Below are 21215 nucleotides of genomic sequence, written 5' to 3'. Positions count from 1 at the left end.
AACAAAGAAACAATAGGAGATAGACTTGGAGCTGGCTGACAGGATAAAAAAATATTGCAATATTGTCTCAAAATCACACTCTTAAATGTCACAAACTTGGATTTTTTTTTTTCTCATTTTCATCTGGGGTAAAATAATTCAGATTTTCAGAATTTTACAGTGAAACAGAAGGTTTAGAAACACTTACAGGAAACACAAACCTTAACAGGCAGTGCCTGTCTCTAGCACACATCCCTACGAACGGTGTCCCCCTTACTGAAATAATTATTAATCCATCTCCATCACAAAGTGTGAAATTTTAAAGAACCTGTTGGCAGTATGAAAAATGTTTCTCTCAGCTGTGTTAAGTCTGCATTACCTGCTTGCCCATGTTTTGCTGTGGCTGCAAGTGATTTTGTGTATTAGGGATAAACTTGCTGTGTTCCAGCTGGCAATACATTGTCACCTTTGCTTGTTACGGAGGTAATGGTTGTCACTGGCCTGGCTGCAGAGCCAGAGGGAGCATTCCCAATGCCATGCACAGCTTGAGCCAAGCAAGGGGCAGTGCAGGGGCCATTCTGGATTCAGCCCTTCCTTCCAAAGTGGGCCACCTCCACATGGCTGCTTCCAGTGTTTGCTATGCACACCTTCTCCTTGTGTCCTTTGCCACTACGGGGATGCTGCAGGGTTGAACACAAGCAGGAATGTCAGGTGGGCTGGGATGTTTCGCCTTGGCCAACATTAGGGAGCTGATACAAGCTTTGCTCGCTGCCTGAAGCACAGATTATTTTATCTGTGTCGCTCCAAGGGAGCACCAGGACTCATGAGCTGGGGTTTCTTTTATTTACTGATTGGTTTTGACATTTCTCTGGAGTTGTAACAAATCTCTGACTGTGATTAAGAGAACAGGATTGTTTTCTGATTCATCAGTAAGACCTGCATCATCCTGGTTCATGTGAAGTAGATTTTTTACTTTTTACCCAGCCAGCATTGCCCAGAATGTTTTCCCTCCCCCATACCACCAAACACCCCATCTGCAGCAAACATCTCATCTGTCAGGGAGCAGACTTCATTGCTGTGGGGCATTACAGGTAAACCCTGGTCCTTGCTTTTTGTCCCCTGCCTGTGACATTCTAGCTCTTCCCTGAGGATGTGCCTGTGAGCCCTGATCTCACCCTGGGGCTGGTTGAGCTGCCTGGGTTGTGTGTGCTGCAGCAAAAGCTGCTTTATGTGTTTGCAGTGGACAAAGTGACAGCAGCCCATGTTTGGTCCCACACACCACCAGGCTGAACCATGCTGTCAAAAGGGAAACCACAGGATTAAGGCAACTAAAACCACCTGTTTTACTGAAAATTGGGCAGATGCAGGGAGAGCTGATCCTCCCTTAATGCTGCCAGCCATCAGCAGCCTCCACTATCCCAGCAGTGGTGAGTTCACCTGTAGCTCGGTTTTCATTCTTGAAACTGAGATGAGTGTTCCACCTCCAGTCCTGCCTGGTTTCAAAGAAATGGGGGAACCAACCTTAGCTCTTTTGTATAAGGCCCTTTAAATAAGGTCCTGCTTTAGCCTGATTTTCTGCTTGGGATGTAACAATGAATTCCTGCTGCTTGAGCCTGCCATGTTGCTTATATTCAAAGTATAATGGGGAGCCTTCAGAAAAATATGACCTTATTTACAATGTACAAAGGCAATTGGATTTTGGTTAACAATTTCTAAGTGATTACAGTTCACTAACAATGCAGGTGTGCTATAGATGCAATGCACAGGGGGGGACTTTTTATTTTAAATCATACAAGCTTTCTTTTATTCATGTCATTCAGGCGCCTCAGGATAATTCACATTTCCAGCTTCCATAATGTGTTGTTCAACCACTGTTTTTTCTCCCTCCCTATTGTACTCTCACAAATCATACTCACTAATCTCTGAAAGCTTTTCATTTCTCTCTATAGGTTGTTGTTTCGTAACATTTTATACAAGAAAAGCTGCTCTTGAGGCACAGAATGCACTGCACAATATTAAAACTTTACCTGGGGTGAGTACATTTACTTTTTGATCCTAATTATTTTATTGCCAGAAGAATATCCCTTTTGCTCTTGATGCTGCTTGGTGCCCCAAATGATCTTGATCTCTGCAAGGAGGGTGGCTAAGCTGATGGCCTGTCCTGTGTTGGTGCCAGTCCTGTAGCAATGGCATCATGTCCAAAGGCAGCTGCTGTTCTCTACAAAGTCCTTTGGCTGGAAAGGGTACTGATTCCTGCTGAGTAGAGACAGTGGCCAAAGTGCAATGTGGATCTTTTTTAACATTTATTTAAGAGGAAGGGAGGGAGGGAGGGGAGAAAACATATGGCAGAAAAACACTGCACCACTGGGGCTTCATGTTTAAAAAGGGAGGGAAGAGGAAAAGACAAAACATAGCCAAAGTTTGTTAAATGCAGCTTTTATCCACATGGTTTCTAAACAACCTGAATGCACTGGCTGCGCATCTCAGGGTGTTGTGGTGTGGTACCACATAGCTGCTTGCACAGGGTCATCCTGTCTCCTGACATCACCTCTCCTCACCACCTGCTCCCTCTGGCACCAGCATTCAGAACAGTTGTGGTTGTGTTGTGCAAACTGTATCTTGCATTTTCCTGTGGTATTTTATATTTAAATTACAGGGCTAGAGAGAAGTATATCACTGGTAATTGCATGTCTAAACTCTGAAATCTTCTTGTACCACCATTTTCATTTTTTCTGCTGTATTCTTTGAGGATAGAAGTGGAAAAAAATATAAAGGATGGAGGCATATTCTCTCTTGATGTAGGAGAAGTGTTCAAGTATATGTTTGTAATGTCTGGTTACAGACATGAAAATAAATAAATACACTGTGTAAATAAATAGAGCATTGCCTGGACTGACAGTTATATGGCCAATATCTCCTTTAGTTCCTATGTGCTATGTGTGAAATTGGACACTCTGTGTTTGAAAAATTATACCTGGCCAGTTCACTTTATGCAAGTGATTTCTTGGCAGGGAAGCCACCTCATGTGTCATGGAAATGGCCAGCACAGAGAGGTGCTGTCATGGGGCAGTTACCTGTGAGCCCTGCTAAAGGTGAAATGGGAGTCCTCTGTCATTTGCAGTGAAAATGCTGGGGAATGGTGGTAGGAAGTCTGCAAAGGTAGGAAAACAGGAGTGTTGGGGAAGATGAAACAGGAAAGCCCTATAAATATGATTGTCTGGCAAAAGATTTTGAGACTACAGAAACTATAAGCGAGATTGAAATGAAAGCAAGCTTTGAGATACCTTAGTAACTGAACAACTGGAAAACAATGGTGTGGCCAGCTGAAGGTAATCCCCTTTTGATGAAACAATACCCTCTGCTTGCAGACAGGTCCAAGGGTCAGAGCAGACCCCACTAGCTTGGCAGAAGGGATCCAAAGAGTAGTTTTTAGGGTTTAAAATGTAACACAGTATGGTAATGTAGTGATTCTTATAGGCTGTATGTAAATGCTATAGGATTTGTATATTGTAGTAGATTGGTTAGTGAGAATTAGAATATTCAATACAGAAGAAGATTTATTGTATTGTAACAGGAACCTCACTCTCTTACCCTTCTGCTCTCTTACCCTTTTACTCTCTTACCCTCTCATCCTGTCTGCCCCTCTCTTCTCTCGGCCCTGCTCCCAGGCTCTTTGCAATAAACCCCAAGTTCCACGACCTGGCTTTGGAGATCTCTCATCTCTGTCCGTCCTGACCATCCTACCCCCCGACACTCCTACACAGGAGAAAAGCTGGGGCACTTCAAGTGATGTTTTCCAGCAATTGGCCCTTGCAAGGGACAGTACCAAGGCCTATCAAGTTTCTCAGTGGGAGTCTCAATACCTTAGGGTGTAGAGGATGGATGTGCCATCCTCAAGAGAGAAAGGAAGGCTCTGAGGGACAATTCCCTTTGAGACCCCTTTGGAGCTCAGCTGAACCTCAGCACCCTCTGTCTCTGCAGCCCCATTTGTTGCTTCCCATCCCCACTGCCAAAAAATGCCAAGCCCTTGGATGAGAGCTCTCCAAGCCCATTCAATGTTGCACCTAAACCACTCACTGAGTGATTGCTCTCCATCATGCTTTGGGTCAAACGGCTGTGTGCACTGGCTGGGTGGGATGGAGGTGATCCCAAGCTGCTGGAGCAGCACCATGTCCAAAAAGCATCCCTCAACCTCTACCACAAGATCTACTCATCACCCCCCTTAGAAGTAGACAGGGTCTGTTTAGAATCATACAATCACAGAGTCATAAGGGGTGGAAAAGACCTCCAAGATTTGGAAAAGACCTACAACATTTGACCAAAAACCACAATGTCAGTTAAATCACAGCACTAAGTGCCACATCTAGTTGGTTTTTTTGAACACTTCTAAGCATGATGACTGCACCACTTCCCTGGGCAGCCAAAGCTTGACCACCTTTTTAGTGAAGTTCATTCTGATGTCCAACCTGAACCTCCCCTGGTGCAGCTTGAGGACATGTCTTCTTATCCTGTTGCCTGGGGGCAGAGCCAGACCCCCACCTGGCTACACCCTCCTGTCAGGGAGTTGTGGAGACTGAAAAGGTTCCCCCTGAGCCTCCTTTTCTCCAGGCTAAACAAACCAAGTTCCCTCAGCTGCCTTTAGTTTTCTTTGTTCTTCCCTGAGTCCCCCAAGCTGCTTGCTGTGTTTTGAGAGATGTTATTTATCCCAGTGGGCGACTCAGAGGGACAGTTTTATTCTCTGGCTTCCTCACATACAGGTGGCAAAGCTGGCTCAGCTCTGTATTGCATCTTGCTTGAGTAGAGCATCATTTTCTCCCCAACTTTTGCACAGCTAATGAGCAGGCAGCAGTTAAAGATGCTAGTGTACCTTTTGATGTTATTTTAAAATAAGGTTGAAAAATATAATTTTTTCCCTAAAGCCCTCTCTAACTCTTTGTCATTTAAAAATTATCTTTCTAAGCTGTTTTTTCCTGTCCTGACTGTGAGGTTACAAAGTTTTCTTTTAAGGAAATATAGATTCTGTATTCGCATTACTCTGGGCCCTTGCCTTTAAAAATACTCCTGATACAGCCAGAGATGCTTAGATTTTACTAAGAGATAACTTGTTATACCTACTTTTTTAAAGGGAAACCTCTCATAAAGAGAAGCAACTTGAATACATTTCTACTACTTGTCTTTTAGAATGATTCAGCATATATTATATAACAGATTCTGTATTTTGCACGTGCAGTATGCTGCCATTCAGCATATATGGGGATACTGTTATGCTGCATCTGTGTATTCCCAAAATAACTTCATTTAAGCATTCTTTAAAGTTGTGGCACACATGCTGGAAACACTTCATGTTAGCAGGGTTCTCCTTATATGAATTTTAGCAATTTCTGTATTGTTCCTCTTCCCTGCTAAGCAGCTTTTACCAAACAAGCAGGAATCAGTAGTGGATAGTTCTATGTGAGAAATGGTCTGAGAGCAAATGGAAGCAATTTTCTGTCAGGGCTACAACAAGGGATGAATTTGGATCGGGTTCATTTGGGCCTCAAGTGTCAGCTTGCCTCCAGTAAGCCAGGTATGGTCAGTAGGAGGTTCAGTAATAAGGTGCCTCCTGGAAACAAAAGGATCCATGCCTTCCCCTTTTGCTGTAATATCACCATGCATCAGATAAGGCATCCTTAAATAGCCCAGGAGGAAAATCCCAGGCAAAGACTGGTGATTTATTAGAGCAAGGTAAGGAAAGCTGGCAGAGGCAGGAGCAGGGGGCTGCAGGGATGCTGTGGCTGTTGGAACTCATCTGTGTTTTACCTGCACTCAGGTGTAGCCTGCACTGCTGCAGAGGTGTGGAGGAGAATAGCTCTGTGTTCATTATTGTTAGAGCCTGGATTATGTCTGGTTTTGGTCTCTTGTTTTAGCCTCTGCATTTCTTAAATGCAGGCTTGCTCCAGGTAGCTCGGTAAGCAGGTTTTGGATCAGCGCCAGTGAAGCCAAAAAAAGTGGGGGTTTAGTGTGAAATTTATCCTCCTTCCAAGGCTGCATGTTCAGTTTAATTTAAGTAGGTTTTTGAGCAAAGCCTGCAGTGCTATGTCTCTATCTCTGCTTTTTGCCTGGACCTCATCCTTAACAGAGACATGAAAACACCAGCGCTTGATCTGCTCCTTTGAGCTGCACCCTTTTAGTGGACATGAAGAAAATAAGACCAGACATAAATGATTAATGCAGAATCTTGGAAGAAAATATTGCAGGGTGCCTTGCTGTTTGATTACAAGCCTTGGAATTAGTCAACATTTCCATAATTCTAAACCAATATACACCTGTTTTCCCACTGTGATGTGAAGGCACAACTTAATTTAACAGAAACCCCGCTGTGCTAAATCTCTCATTAAATACCAAGCTAGTTCTGTAATTTAAAGTTGCAGCACTACTATTTTAACTGAATTGCCTTTGTATTATAAAATTAATAAGAAGTTAATGATGCACTTTGCTGTATTCGCTCAGATTTTTTTTTTTCACAGCAACAACAACAAAAAAGAAAGATAAAGAAGAAAAACATGTCACCAGCTGACATCTCAAGGCTTTTCTGGTTTTAATCATTTTCCTGAGGATAGAAATTCATTTAAAAGATTTTTTTTTAAATTTTTAAAACTTTCTGCACAAGTAGGATCAAACATCATCTTTTTATTCATGATTAATATAATCTCTCTGTTAGTCATAATATTCCCTGTCATATATTGGAGCTTTTATCTTTCCCAAAATATGTATTTAGATATCACTCGTTATGTACGATTGCTACTAGGCAGAGAAGCAGATATGCAGTGTTTGAGAAATACAGGCACATTGTTATGATACATGATACAGATCAACAAAACAGGGACAGTTCTGTTTGCTTGGTGCTGGCATCACAAGTAGCTTTTATGTCTTGCAAATGAACAATGTGAATTTTCAGATGTGTCTTTTCAAACATAGCATGAGAGCAGGTTGCTGATACATACATAGCTCGTAGGGATGTGGTTTATATTATTCAGCTTAGAGTCAGGTTTTCTTGGAGTGTTCACTTGGATTTTGTTTTAAAAGGCAGAAGGGAGAAAAGGGAAAATCTCAATTTGAATGTAATAATGATCCTGGAAATGGGCTTCTTTGGGATGAGATGTAGAACTGAGGCCTTAACTAGTCTCATCTTCATTAAGAATCTCATGGCTTCGTTAGAGGTGTTTAACTTCTATTCCCTAAACAGAGTAATCCAATAAATTCCACCCATCTAAATTTATTCTGTACCTTCAGTTAGATGTAATAGTCTTGCTTCCCCTATGCTCTAATTTGCTGCTTAGTGAAAATTGGCTTCTGTATAGAGGGCAAACCTCAAAGAGCTGTATTCAGGGACTGCTTTAACTGCCTTTATGGCTCTGACATTCGTTCATTGTTTTAGTTTTAACATGCTTTATTTTAAAAACAGAATGTGCTGTGTTTTGCTGACAAATGAACCTGGTAGGGTTTCCTGGCAAGGGTTAAGTGCAGAGAGGTAACACAAGAGCACTATGTGTTGGTTGGATTCTTGGAGCCAAATAGCTGAATAAATGCACTTTTAATGTCATGCAGAGGCTATTTGAAGTCAGAAATCAATGGGCATCCATTTGTAAAATCTACGCCTAAAACTCTTTGGAGTCTTTGTTCTTTATTTGAAGTTAGATTTATTGGACATGGTAAGGGTCATTTGTTGTCTTTATGTACATTTTTTATATATCCTCCTACCTAAGGTTATCACAAAAATAATTGACAGCCCCCAGTCTGCACTCCCACGCTTTTAACAGAATCATGGTTTACATGGTTCTTATTTCAAGTGGAATATATATATATATACATATATATATTCCAAGCAGCAGCAAACCTTTTGTGTTGAAGTTCTGGCATAAAATTAGGACATTAACTGCATGAATTGATTTGATTAAGGGTTTAACAAGGAAGAAATACCATTTTGAGAAAGCTCTTACTATTTTAACAGCAAGGTGGAGTTTGTAGGAACTGTATTTGTAAAATATTCATGGCTTTCTTTTTTGCCAGATGTTGTCAAGGAAAACATTTTTAATCTTTGCATTGTAAGAATCACATCTGGTTTCATTAAATATTTTTTACATTATAGGGAAGCAGGACTGGCTTAGAGGGAACTTTGCCCACAGGTTGTGTACTGGCTGTAAGGACACCTCAAAGTCCATTTAGGGGTGTAGAATAGGAAAAATAATAATCAGAATTATCTAGTCCAAAATGCAGGCACCCATGACGACTTACTATGAAATCTCATTCATTTTCTGATAAAATATCATCTGTCCAACAAGAAGCAAAAAACCTGAACATATTTTTCTGATTCTTGCTTTACATCATGAGCTCCTTTCTAATGATTATCCTGACACTCCCCTTTCTGGAGAAGTGTTTTAATATCCAGTTCCCTTCTCTGTTTTAAGCCTTATGGTTTCCCAGTACTATATGAACATTATGTAAAAATTACCTGTAATAAAAAGGTAATCATCCAATATGATTTGAATAATAGCCTGAATATGATATAGCAGTGACTCTGAGAGATTTTGACAAACAGAAAGGGAATTCAAAGAGCAATTAACTTAGTTAAGGCTTTGCAGTGATTGATTTAGGATGACAAATTAAACTAATTCAGTATCCATATAGTATGGCCAAATGCTGTTTAATGAAGGATCCAAAGAGTATAGAACTGCTTAAATGATAAAAATACCAGATGGGAAAGAAGAGAATTCCCAGGGAGCAGCTGTTCCTAGGAGGTGAGCTATAAGACACTCAGTGATGTTGAGAAAGTGAATCTGGCCCATTCCTTCCTTTAGAATGCTATGCAAAGTAACCTACACTTTGCCCAGCTCAGAAGACATGTGGGTATATTTTTTTATTCAAAAATGCCACTTCTACCCATGCCCCTCCAAAAAAAAAAAAAAAAGTTGCACTGATTCTGCCACTTCAGTGAAAATGAATATTTGCACTAATTTCAGATACCTTAGTAGAAAATTTGGGTTTGCAGCTACCATTGCTGTGAAACACAGAATAGATCACAGCCCAGATTTATAAAATGGAAAAAGGTGACTTAGAACCCAGTGAATCTCTAAGTAGCTGAACTTGCAGCTTAAAGGGAGAATAGTGAGTGTTGTGCAGGTGTAGGGAGAGGAGAATATTCACCAAGTGAACATAACTTCTCTAAATTGAGCAAAACATTTGGTTCATACTTATATTGTCCCTTTTTCTCATTGAGGGATGGAGGGTCAAATTTGCCTTCACCAAATCCACAGCCTCATAATTAGGATAACTTTGTGGCATGCAAGGAGAATGCAGTTCATATCCTCTCTGCCTTGTTTACTGAAAGGATTTAGCTTGGATTGACCTAACAGAGCCTTCACCACTGGACTTAGCTAAGATTAGGGTCACTGTCTCTCCTCTCGAAGCTGTTCCAGCTGTATGAAGGTATCAAATTCTGGTGAGAGTGACAGAAAGCAAGGAACAGCACTTGGTTTCCTGGTACTGAGGGCAGTGACTCAAATACTGTGATATCTGGATATGAGTCCATGCTCTAGTAAGGATTTTGTTCTTTGGAAAACTTCAAACGTTTGGCAGAGACTCTCCAAGAGCAGGGAAGTGCAGGAAGATCCATTGCTGAGGCACTGAGAGAAGGTGGCTAAGCCTTGGCCTGCCTTACTTGAGGGATGTGATGACCTGTGGTGGGTAAGGAGGGTGCAGAGCTGCACAGGGCATGGGCATTTAGGTTTAGATCCTAAACATCCATATCAGGATGTTCAGGAAGCAAGAGCACATTGGCCCAGCTGCAAAAGCTGTTAGATGCACACTAGCTTATTTAGAGAAGTCTTGGAGTAGTTCAGGAATTTTTTTTTTTCTTCTTTTCTTTTTTTGCACAGCTTTGCAGTAAAATAATATTGGGATGGAAAGTAAGTAATGCATAATAATGGCTTGACCTCAGAAAAATTCACTAATGTGAAGCTCATCCCCATTCTGGCATGTGACACTGGGATTTACCTCTGGTTTCCACAACTCTGACCAGTTGAGGTCATCACTTTGCAAAATCCCTCCAGACCTTTTTGTCCAACTTAGAAATCTTACTCAGTGAGGGTGGAGGATCAGTTCACAGGATATCACTTTTAAGCTGGGTGCCCAAAAATCACTGACTTGGAGAATGTTTTGCTGTGCACTTCAGAATGGAAATCTCTGAAGAAAATCAAGAAGCCATCACTGGAGTACTCCAGGGTATTGCAAAGCTCACCAAGATTTAGGTGGGGTGCTTAGCTAAGGACAATAGCCCAGGCACTCTCTTAAACAGCTATTTGTCCTCCTGCTGGTGTTAGCTGTTTTCTGTTATCTGGAACAGAAAGTACAGGTGCTTCAGTCAGCCTCATTAGCACCACGACACAAGCTATTAAAATTGTCTTCCTAATGAAAAACTAGTTCAGGGAGCCTTCCTAGCTGTCTGACTACTCCTACAATAGTGAAATTAGAAAGGCAAATCATAAACAGAGTTGCAGGCATCAGGAAGCAGCATCATTAGAGGTGCCCTTGGATGCCATTTACCTGCCTTGATAGCAATGTTTGGCGCCCATGGATCTGAGTTATGGTATGACTAAGGAGCCTGGGCCTCGTGGCATGTTTATCTCAGAGAGAATGTTTGTTCAGCATCCTCCTGCCATTGTGTCCAGCCCTGTGAGCTGTGCTGCTTCCTTCAAACACCTCTGCTCTGTGGTCCATTGCTGTTGAAGGGATGCAGTGCTGGCTCATGGTGTGTTTGCAGTCCTGTGGTGGTGCAGGAAGCTGAGGTAGCCCCAGCCAGATTTTCCCTGTGATCACACTGGGCAGGTGCACTGTGCTGCAATGGAACAGTGAGAAAACAGAAGTTCTGTCTTCTCTGTTGTGCTCAAAAACTCCATAATACTACAAAAATGGGGTGAAACTGGGTGGCCTGATTGAGTCTCCTGCTCTAATAACACTCTGTGGACAATCACATTCGGCCTAATTAAAAACACTCTTCACAGACCCAGAGGGATAGTTTATTTTTTGCTCATTCTCTTGAAGAAATTATCATCTTCATCAGCTTAGTTGGAAGAGCCACTTTTTTGTCTGCTCTTCCCCTGTGCTGTGCAGAGAAATCCTTCCTCCTCTGGCCAGTGGGGCCACAGGGGCTGCCAGAAGTACATGGAGATTCATTTGGGTGCAAGCACCAGTCTGGGGTACAGGCATGTTCATCTGATTGTCTTGGTAAACATCCAAAACCTTTAGAGAAGCTCAAATGGGCTGTGAATTCCCACCCTGGAAAGACATGGAGGACATGCAGTTGCAGAGCTTATATTTTAGGCTGTCAGTGTGTGAAGCAAGTAGTCAGCACTCTCTAAAGCAGACAGCAAGTATTACTGACAAGACACAGGGGAATGGGTTCAAACTGGAAGAGAGTAGGTTTAGATTAGACATCAGGAAGAAATTCTTTGCTGTGTGGGTGGGGAGGCACTGGCACAGATTGCCCAGAGAAGTTGTGGGTGCCCCATCCCTGGAAGTGTTCAAGGCCAGGTTGAACAAGGCTTGGACAGATCTGGTCTATGATTTTATGATTCTATGATTCTACATTCAGAGTGTCAAGTACCTTTTAACAGGAAAAGCACTAACAGAGGGGGAAAGCGAACGTTTTTCTCACTTTTGGAATGGTCCCTCTTTTCTCCATCAGCTTACCTGAAATCAGTAATGGCTTTGCTACCAGACAGTAGCCTATCTGCAGGAGCAGAGAGAAGCATCCATTGAAAAAGATGCCACCATAACTCCATTTATTAACAAAAGCCTGTATCTATTGCCTTGTGCCAGGGAAGTTAAAAAGCAAAAACTGCAAAAGAAAAAAAAATCACATTGAGCTAAACAGAGTCTTAAGCAGTGGTAAACAAAATGTAGCTTCCTTTGTGGTTGATTTTTATCCAGCTGCAGCCAGATATCAAAGTGATATCAAAGGAAAGCTACCCATTAATTAATTCAGACTGACTTCACAAAGCAAGCTGGAGCTTTTGCTGATATCTGATTCTGACAACTTCCTAATCTTCACAAGTTGTCATTAAGAGTGGCATTAAAGCAGTCTGCAGTCAATCCCAGCTCTCACCCCATTGTAACTCAGAGATGGTCTATCTGCCATCCCAGGCGGGGGATATGCAAGCAGGGCTCAAAATAAGGAACTTTGCTTTGCAAATGGAATTTACAATGTATCAGGGAATCACATTAATACACTGCCTCAGTCATTCATCCTAGGAATGCTCATCCATTCCCACTTGCAACCGTTACCAGTTGCAGTGAGTGGAAATTTTCTCTTCTGAAGGAGAGACACAGGGAAAAAGCAGAGAAAGAAACAAAAAAAATAAGCTTGTGTCTGAAAGGAAAAATTAGAAGTCTGTAATGATCTCTAAGAAAGTATGAATAGAGGCTTATCACTGATTTCAAGATAGAGAACACAGGATTGTGAGTTGAAGAAAGTAAGATTGTGGAAAATAAGACACTAATCACAGGACAAGATTAGTTTTAAACTAAAAACTTTGAGCAACCTGGTGTAGTGGAAGGTGCCCCTGCCTGTGGCAGGGAATGAGATGAGCCTTAAGGTCCCTTCCAACCCAAACCGTTCTATGATCCTATTAACTGAAAATCTGGTACCTCCACAACTGAAGCTCCTGATTGCACCATGAGAACACAACACTCAGTGTTCCTTACTGCTGCCAGGATCACTCAGAGGGATTGCAGCCTCGTGCAGAGATGTGAGGGATATGACACCTTTATCTTTCCATTCAGCTGTGAATGGCTCAAATGATTGAAGGGAGTTTGTTTTCTAGACCATCACTTGAGCAAGTATCCACCAGACAGCAACTAATACTATTTTGTGGCAAATTCTGACAATACCTTAGAGGAAAATGTGCTGTGTTATTATACAGTATATTCATTTCAAATATTGCAGAGAATACAGAGGAGGATAAGTGCTGTTGTGGGAGCACCTCACACAGCATCCACAGCAGCATCCATGAAGATGGTGCATTTATTTCCTCTACTGCCCAAATGCCAGTGACAAATAGGAATTATTTTGGTTGTACACAGAACCAAGGATTTACCATCTTAAGAGGTGAAATAAAGCTTAGATTGAGTATCACAAAAAAATACCCAGCTCAATTAGAATAATCTTCTAAAGGATACAAAGTTAAATCCCAGTCCTTACGGGTGTTTGGGGTAGGAAAGTATTAGAAAATATGGGATAGGCACTAATCCTGTATTGGCAGTAAGTCATTCGAGATGAGCTGCTGGATTTTTTTCATCTCTCATTTCTCCGACTGCTAAGAAGTGAAAGAAATTGCTATGCTGGGTAAATATAGAATCCTCCTATTTGTATAAAAATATATGATTAACCAAAAAGAAAGGTCTTGCTAAGTAAGAGCTACAGTCAGTCTAAGTGCTGTGCTTACACACTTGTGTCTGGAGGGCCCTGGGGGTTGCTCAGGCAGACGTGTCCCTTGCCTCTTGTGACCCTGGTCATTTTGCAAAGAATGACATGGATTTATCCCAGTTTAGAAGTGGCCTGATAGCTGACAGCCCTCATTGTCTGCTGCTTGTCTTCCTCCCTGTTGACATGAGAGCCAAAAATAGGGGGTGGGACATGGAGAAAACTTCTTTTCTGCACCCATTCCTCCTTCCCTGTGCATTCCTTGCCTTCTGCTATAGCTTCACTGACACTGCAACAGCCCTCAGGCTGCATTAGCCTCTCTCAGAAAAAGTAGCATATGCCAAGAGACCAGGAGTTCAAGACTTCCCAGTAGCTCTAAATGCTAGCTTTGGAGCAGGTAGGATGAAAGATGTAAGAGTTTTTAGCTCTGTTGGTTTTATCAGAGGACCTTCCTGGTAGTTCTCTGTGGCCTGCAGCTGTTCCACCTGAAGCCATCCCTGCAAAGAGATTTCCTTGACCTTTAGGTGAGTTGCACATAAAGATGTTACTCACGGGGCATAGACAGAGAACGCTTCTAATTGAGTACAGTAGCAGTAAAGAATAAGTAAAAGAAGACAAGTTTTCACATACTGATGCTTGTAGACACTAAATGAAGCACTGTTGCTTTTTTTTTTTTTTCAAAAGAATCAAGGGGCCCAGTCTCTGGACACAGGCATTAAGGTTCATGCTTGGGATCAGATGCTGGTTTGGAGCTTTGCAGATGGGTGGAGGCAGGTTGATTTTGGCTTTACTTTTCCTAGCACTATCCCATTTACTAATGAAATCTTAATCACAGCTTGGTCCAAACGCCACAGCCAGCTGGAACTGGACTCATTCTTCAAAAATATATGTTTCTGCTAATATTGTCCATTTATTTTTTGATTGTTTCACTTTCCAAAACACCTACTGACAGAAATATTCAAATGCATTAGAATTCCTGAAGATTAGCATTATAAATATATAGTGCTTGTTTAGTTTGAATACAAACCACTTTCCTTACCACAGAGAAGGCACTGGCAGAGTACATTAGCTACAGAGATGCTAAAAAATTAAAGAGAATGAGTTCATACGAAGGGTGGTTAAAAATAACATGGTTGTTCAACGTGACTCTTACTGGTGTTTGCAACTGTATGTGTACACAGCTAGACATTCATATTTTCGTGTGGACAGTGTGTGTTTGTGTGTGCTTGTGGCTGGAGACTTGTGGCAGTATTGTTCTGTTTTCATAGATGGATGGAATATCAAGCTATCTTTTTCATTCTCTCTCCAGATTATTTTGCTAGGGCAGACTATTGGCATAACACTGAGAGTCTGGATGCTGATACTGGATAGTCGTGGAAAATTCCTGTAACTTCAGCTCATGGAGAGCTTAAATAGAATTTATGAGCCATATCCTCATTTGGCGTAAAATATTATGGCTCCGCTGGTTCAACAATAAAACTGTACTACTTACCCCAGCTGATCTCAGTCAGGAGAGGAGGATTTTTGACATCTTAACTCAAAACCTCTTTTCTACCTGAATGCTTTGGCTATTCCCTGCAATATTTAGAGGCATGCATGTTGACAAGTAGTTTGGGGCTCACATCTGGCCTTTGAAGAAATCTGGATTGGTCTGTGTTTGGTAACAGAGAGGAGTTTGACTGCCTGTCTGCCTTCTGGGGAGGAGGGAATTGTGAATCAAGATATGTATTCTGGACTCAGAACTTCTCTGTACCTTTGCTAAGTGAAAAGTGAAAATGGCAGCAGCCCCACATCATCAGGGCCATCTTTTTCTATATATTGTACCCTTTGCTCTAATTTAAAAGGTAGAATTTCAATAAACTTATTTTAGACTTACCTCAATCACACTTTTTAGCTATAAGATGTTCTTGCTGGTACATTGTAATGCAAATAGGAGAGCTTTCCAACAGAACTTTAAAAAAGCTTTACATTAAAAAAAAATCCCATAGCCTAGAATTTGAGTTTTGTACAAAATAATAGACTAGTTTCTGTCAGAAGATGAGCCCAAGAGCGTTGTTGAATCAAGGTGACCTTCCATGCTGCAGAAAGAGCCAGGCAGAAGATCCACTTAGCAAATGAACAGAAAGATCTGTGATGTGAAACTGGGGGAGTGGCTAAGGCTGGTTTCACTCTTATTGAGTGAAAGTAAAAAATTAAGAAGATAAGTGGAGATGAGATAACACTGTGAAAGAAATAGAGGATCCCCTGACTATGCTTTCTTGCCTTTCTGAAATGTTGCTGTCGCTAGTCATTCCTTTTAAAGGGTTATCTCCTGAATTCCAGCTTGGCAAAGGTAGAGGATATTGATGAGAATAATCACATGGTGTTTTCCCAGAGCATAGTTCACAGAGGACAACAAGCAAACACAGAACAGAGTAAGTCTTTAAATAAAACTCCTGCAAAACAGGCATTTTATATCCTAGTCGCTTTGGCCTCTCTCAGAACCGAGCTTGTCTTTTGCATTACAAAAGCTATTGCATGTTTTTAAAAACCTATGATTTAAACTAAATTTCTTCACAGTCATTGGTAGTCTGAAAGAAAAGTTATTTTTTTTTAGGTTGGGACTGGGTTTTTAGGGAAGAAGAAGGACAGGGTAGATGATTGCTTTGTTTTCTTAACAAATTTCTAAAAATTATCCTAGAAGGTGATGTGGAATCAGAGGGATTTATGTAGAAAGGGAGGTGTTTCCTGTGGACCAGGCTTGAGCATTAGCACCCTAAAATGGTGACCGCAGACTGAGCTACTTGAATATTTTCATTTGGCAGCAGGAAAGGTCTTTTTTAAAATGGGGACTTCTTCTCTAGCTTTCACAGATTCTGAGAAGGGCAAAATTCCCCTAATACGCTCTCAGGAGTCAGTGCTCCCTAAGTGGGGAATCTGGGAAAAAAGTGAAATCTGCCTTTGCAGACCACTCAAGCAAGAATGTCTCTGCTTTGCTGCCTTCCCCTTTTAAGATGGTTGAGGGACCTCTGTCATTCCCATGGGAAGATTTTACGTAGAGGATGACTTAATAGGTAGCATGTTTTGGCTTTGCTCTGGGCCTGTTTTCCAAATACTAATATGGGGGGAGGAGGTGTTCTTAGATTTGAAGGGAAAGTTCTCCCTTTAAAGTCTCAACCGCCTGTTGACTTCTGGAAACAAACGCCCAACTGGGGAGATGGAAGAAAGTACATCTTCAGAACACTTGAGTCATATCCAGTGGGACACTGACTGGAAGGCTTGTGTCATGCTGGGAATTGAGTCCTGCCATCTTAGGTCATGCTGGCCAAATCCACCCAATGCACAACAAGGCTGCATTAGTTATGAGCTGACATCCCAAAGCCACAACAGCTTGGATGGCATTTGGTTCCTCCAGCAGCCCTGGATCACTGCTTCAGGTTTTATGTCACCTCTCAAATGGGTTGCCAGGGAGTAATATTGTAAAAATAACACTGCTTGTGTGGGGTACACCTGCTAAATAATGTCTTAGCTACACCTGATGATAAAATGACAAGATTTTGGCTTTGGTGGTGGCATAACTCCAGGTGCATCACACGGAGCCTCTCTGCCTTTTCCCCACCTTCTTCCTTTCTGCTGCAGGGAGACAGCAGCAGTGAGTACCTGGCAGGGGTGTTGGGAGAGGAATCAATTAGAGCGTGAGGAGCTCGGGCTCTGGTGCAGTGCGGACAGCTCAGCTCCCTCCCCCTGGATCCTCATTCCAGGCCATGCCAAGCTTCCCTGCATGGCGCTGGGCAAGGCGCCGCCGAGCCGCGCTCCATTTTCCACTCACAAACCTGGGCAGAGGTTTTTGCCCCCTGCAATCACCTTGGATTTCAGGGCAATCCTTGGGAGGTAAAACCCAGCCAATTAATGTCACAGGGAGACTTCAGTTATCTCCCCACCCTGTTGACACGCAAACTTCAATTGGCAAAATGTCAACAGAAGTTATTGCTGCTGCCGATGAGATGGATAGCTCTTGCTGTTAAAATAATATCTGATGTTTTGCTCAGATGTCTAATGGGTTTGCTTTTTAAGCATGGATGATGCAAAATATCCCCAAGGCATTATTCCCAACAAGTTATAGAATCCCACTTAATGTCTATTTTTAGGATTGAATAGGTTCTGTAAAGGCTCATTTGTTTGAAGAAAAGATAGTTAATAACTTTGCTTTCTGTGTGATTTTGAAGAGACAATTTTTGGCCATACCTCCCCTTCTTTATCTCCACTTCATTTGGCTTGCCTGTGCCCTGAAGTTGTTGCCATTTGTGTAGGAGGTAAGAAATTAAGGAATTAAATAAATGGAGAAGAACTGCTAAAAGAGCAACAGTAGCTGTTTGTACACTAGGAAGTGGTCACTTCTAAGACAGCCAACTTTTTAATTTCTATATGAGGGTACAACATTTAAAAGAGACTGAGTGCTACAGCCTAATTAGTAAATGTATGGGAGGAACAGCAGGATGTGGGGGTGACTGTGCAAGGGATCACTAGATGAAGAATTATTGATTATAATAATAATAATCATATTTTGTTATTATTTTAAAGCGCAGAGTTGTTTTTAGTCTCCCTAACTAATGTTTAATTTAACTTGAATTTAAACCACAGAGTGTAGTGGCTTGCAAATAACTGAGTTGGAAAGCTTCCAAAAGCCATTGAATTTCAGTGGTTTTAGTGTTCTCCGGTAAAACAACTTGTTTTAAGCAAGCTATATGCTTGTTTCTGTGCTCTAAATAGAAAATAATGATGTTATGCGTTACCGCATGAACTATATTTGGCACCCACCAGCAATATTCATTTTCTCTTGCTTCTCTCTCTTCCTTCTTCCTTCCCTCCCTCTCCCTCTCTCTCTCTCTCCAAAAAAAGCATGTATATATGTGTGACAGTAATTTAGGAGGCCAAGTAACAGATCACATTCTTATACTACTAAAATTGTATGAATGCCTAACACAGCTTTAATCCCTTAAATTGGGATTTATGAAACGATGACAGCAAACAATCTTCTAGCTATGCCATCTCTCAGGCAGTTACAGCAACTGCTTTACATTTATTTGTGAGAATCTAAGTGATAAATGCACATTTTTCTTCCTTTTATCTGTGAATAAGCGAAGGTGAATGACTTCAACCAATACTGGGAATCCAAAGCTCTGCCTGTGCTGGTGAAGCCAGCAGGAGCATGGTGCTGGTTAGCACTTCCCTGCCTGGTGTGTGGGCATGTTTTGGGGAAATAACATGGGCTACACACTGTTCCCACTGGACAGTGTGGACAAGGATATCCTGTTTGGAGTGGAAGGAGGAGTATAGCTGTGCAAATGCAAGCTGTGCCACACCGCTTATTTTAAGATCCAGAGAGCAGTCCTTTGCCTCTTTTATTCACTAGTATTTATTTGGCCTTGGAGATTATCCCCAGTTCCCAGAGAAGTTCCCGAAGCGCTAGCCAGATATTGACTGCGTAATTCAAGTTAGTTTGACCCTAGAGGAGTCATTCTAAACAGTTCTTTTCGATAGGAAAATACACCTCCTTCACTTCTGGGAAACTCATATTACTTGTGAGTCACAAGGGTTTAAAAAAGCAAAACCAGCTGGCAATGAAATGATATGAGAAATGAGCATTCAAGAGCTCCTCTGAAAGATCCTATGGAAAAACTGGGGAGCTAAAAGCTGAAATGAGGGGTGGGGAGGGGGGTATAGAGGTATCTGCACATAATAGTCCAGAAAAGCAATGGTCTCTAAAGACACTGAAAATCATTTAATTCTCTGGTGCTTATGGAGTATTTTCTCTTCTTCCCCCAATTGTCTGGTAGGTCAATACATTCCCTCCTGACTTCCAGACTCAGCAGAGGTTCTCAGAAACCTGGTTGGTCTTGTTTTTTCCTTGGACTACTGGTCTAATTAAATTGCACTCACTAATTGGATCAGAAGTTTGGAGAAAGCTTTGAATTAATTTCCAGACCAGAGTTAGGCAAAGAATATAATTTTTTCCCACTGCTTTCCATGCTGGTACCTGTTCAGATGCTTTTCTTCTGAGCCTTTAGCCTGTCTCTGCTGCTCCCTTTAATATTTCCTTCCTCTTCAATTTTCCTATTGATTCCCAAAGTCTCAGAATTTATAATCCTTCACCCAAAAAGAAAATTAGGGTTTAATTAAGGTCTAATGTCTCTTCTTCTCTATCCCACATTCTCTCTTGACATTTTACAGTTCTGAGATGTAGAAAATACTGAAGTCCCATTTGGCTTCAACAGTGATTAATGCTAGCAAGAAGCAAGTCCCAAAGTGCTAGAAATGACAAGATACATGCAGGCTGTCATCATTTAATCCTATTGCTTTTTGTTTGGTTTGGTTGTTACCCAAGTAACCCGAGATCTTCAAATTTACCCTTTGCCTGGGGGGAGGTTTAGCTCCATTTTGTGTGGTGTTTCTCTGTGATGTGGTCTGTGAGGGTGACAGGTAAGGGACAAACTGAGTTGGCTCATGGCTAGAAACTTCTAGCCAAGGCAGATGACAGGGAAGGGAGGAAGGAGACAGGTCTGAAAAGGGCTAACAGCTCTAGAAGTTTGCTGGTGGCTTTAAAAGATTATAGAAAAATTAATACAGGAGTGGTAAGGAGTGAGGAGTCATAGACAACATTCTGCACACTCAGTCCCTCAACTCTGATGGTGAAAAGTCACATTCTGCTTAACTTTAGAGGACTTTGAGGAGATGGTCTTTGACTGCCATCCTGAGCTGGGTGAAGGTGCAGGCAGGTCTGATGTGCATTCAGAACCCCTTCTTGCCAAGAGGTTTTCCTTCCTCGAGGCATGAGAAGTAACAGAAGCAAGGCATGTGCATCCACAGTGGCAGGAATGGACAATAAAAGCTGCTAACAGATGTATGAAGGTGCTTTTGCAATGGACTATGAAAAAAAAAAAGATTTTTCAGTCTAGGTGGCCAGAATTTCAGAGATGCTGAGGATATCCAAATTTCACAGACTCAACACAGCTGCAGCAAAATGAGCCCATCAGCTCCTTCATCTTCACTGAAAGGCATCTCCTGCTTTTAATCACCAAAGTCCTGTGTAAGACTGACATACTGATGTGTAACATCTTAAAGCAGCCAATACAGACCATTTCCAGTGCCAACTGCCTCCTCCTACAAACCTTGCTTCACTCACAGAAATTGCTGCTCGCAGGAAGTCTTTAGCCTACCCAGAATATCTGAATGCCCATTTCTCTTCAGAAAACTGATGGAAAGCAGGTGTCCAAAAGCCTTTCCAGCAAATATATTGACAGCTCTGAAATGTGATTTAAGCAGTTGCTGTTGATGCAGTGGTGACTTGGAATGTGCCAACCCCATGCTCACCCGTGCCTGGAGACAGTTCTTACCCATTCACCCCTGACACCTCAGGCTTAAGATTACACCTGATTTGAAGCATCCCCTGACTAAACAAAACAAACCAGGAGCTGATCGCCTGGTGCAACGCGCAACCACACAATAGTAATCACAGCTAATGACTCTGCTAAATGCTAGACTGCACACAACTCCTTGTTTGGTGTTTGTTTTGTATACAGAAGGTAACATCGACTGAATAACGAGGATGCCAAGTTACAGATGGGGTTGTGGAATCGTATTTGACAGCCGATTAGAGTAATCTGACAGAAATGATGACTTAATCACCACGACAGACTCCAAATTCCCAGATAGAATTCCACCCAGGTTAATCTAATTTCCTTGCAATATTTTTGCCAGAAATAGACTCTTAGCCGGCTTGTTTTCTCCCATGCAGATG

At 41.8% G+C, this 21215-nt stretch overlaps 1 protein-coding gene across 7 annotated transcripts in view; it reads left to right on the top strand.

Moving 5' to 3' along the window:
* The window catches only part of CELF2 (CUGBP Elav-like family member 2), a 549003-nt gene that overhangs the window by 446937 nt on the left and 80851 nt on the right, over positions 1 to 21215 (top strand). For all 7 annotated transcript variants that reach the window (XM_030959792.1, XM_030959789.1, XM_030959788.1 and 4 more), the window contains one exon: positions 1929 to 2011. In XM_030959792.1, the coding sequence (XP_030815652.1) occupies positions 1929 to 2011 (83 nt within the window). The remainder of the gene's footprint in view (positions 1 to 1928; positions 2012 to 21215) is intronic.

This window comes from Camarhynchus parvulus, chromosome 1A, assembly GCF_901933205.1.
Source record: "Camarhynchus parvulus chromosome 1A, STF_HiC, whole genome shotgun sequence".
NCBI lineage: Eukaryota > Metazoa > Chordata > Aves > Passeriformes > Thraupidae > Camarhynchus > Camarhynchus parvulus.
The sequence above is the reverse complement of the archived record's forward strand: the minus strand, read 5'-3'. Positions and strand labels throughout refer to the sequence as shown.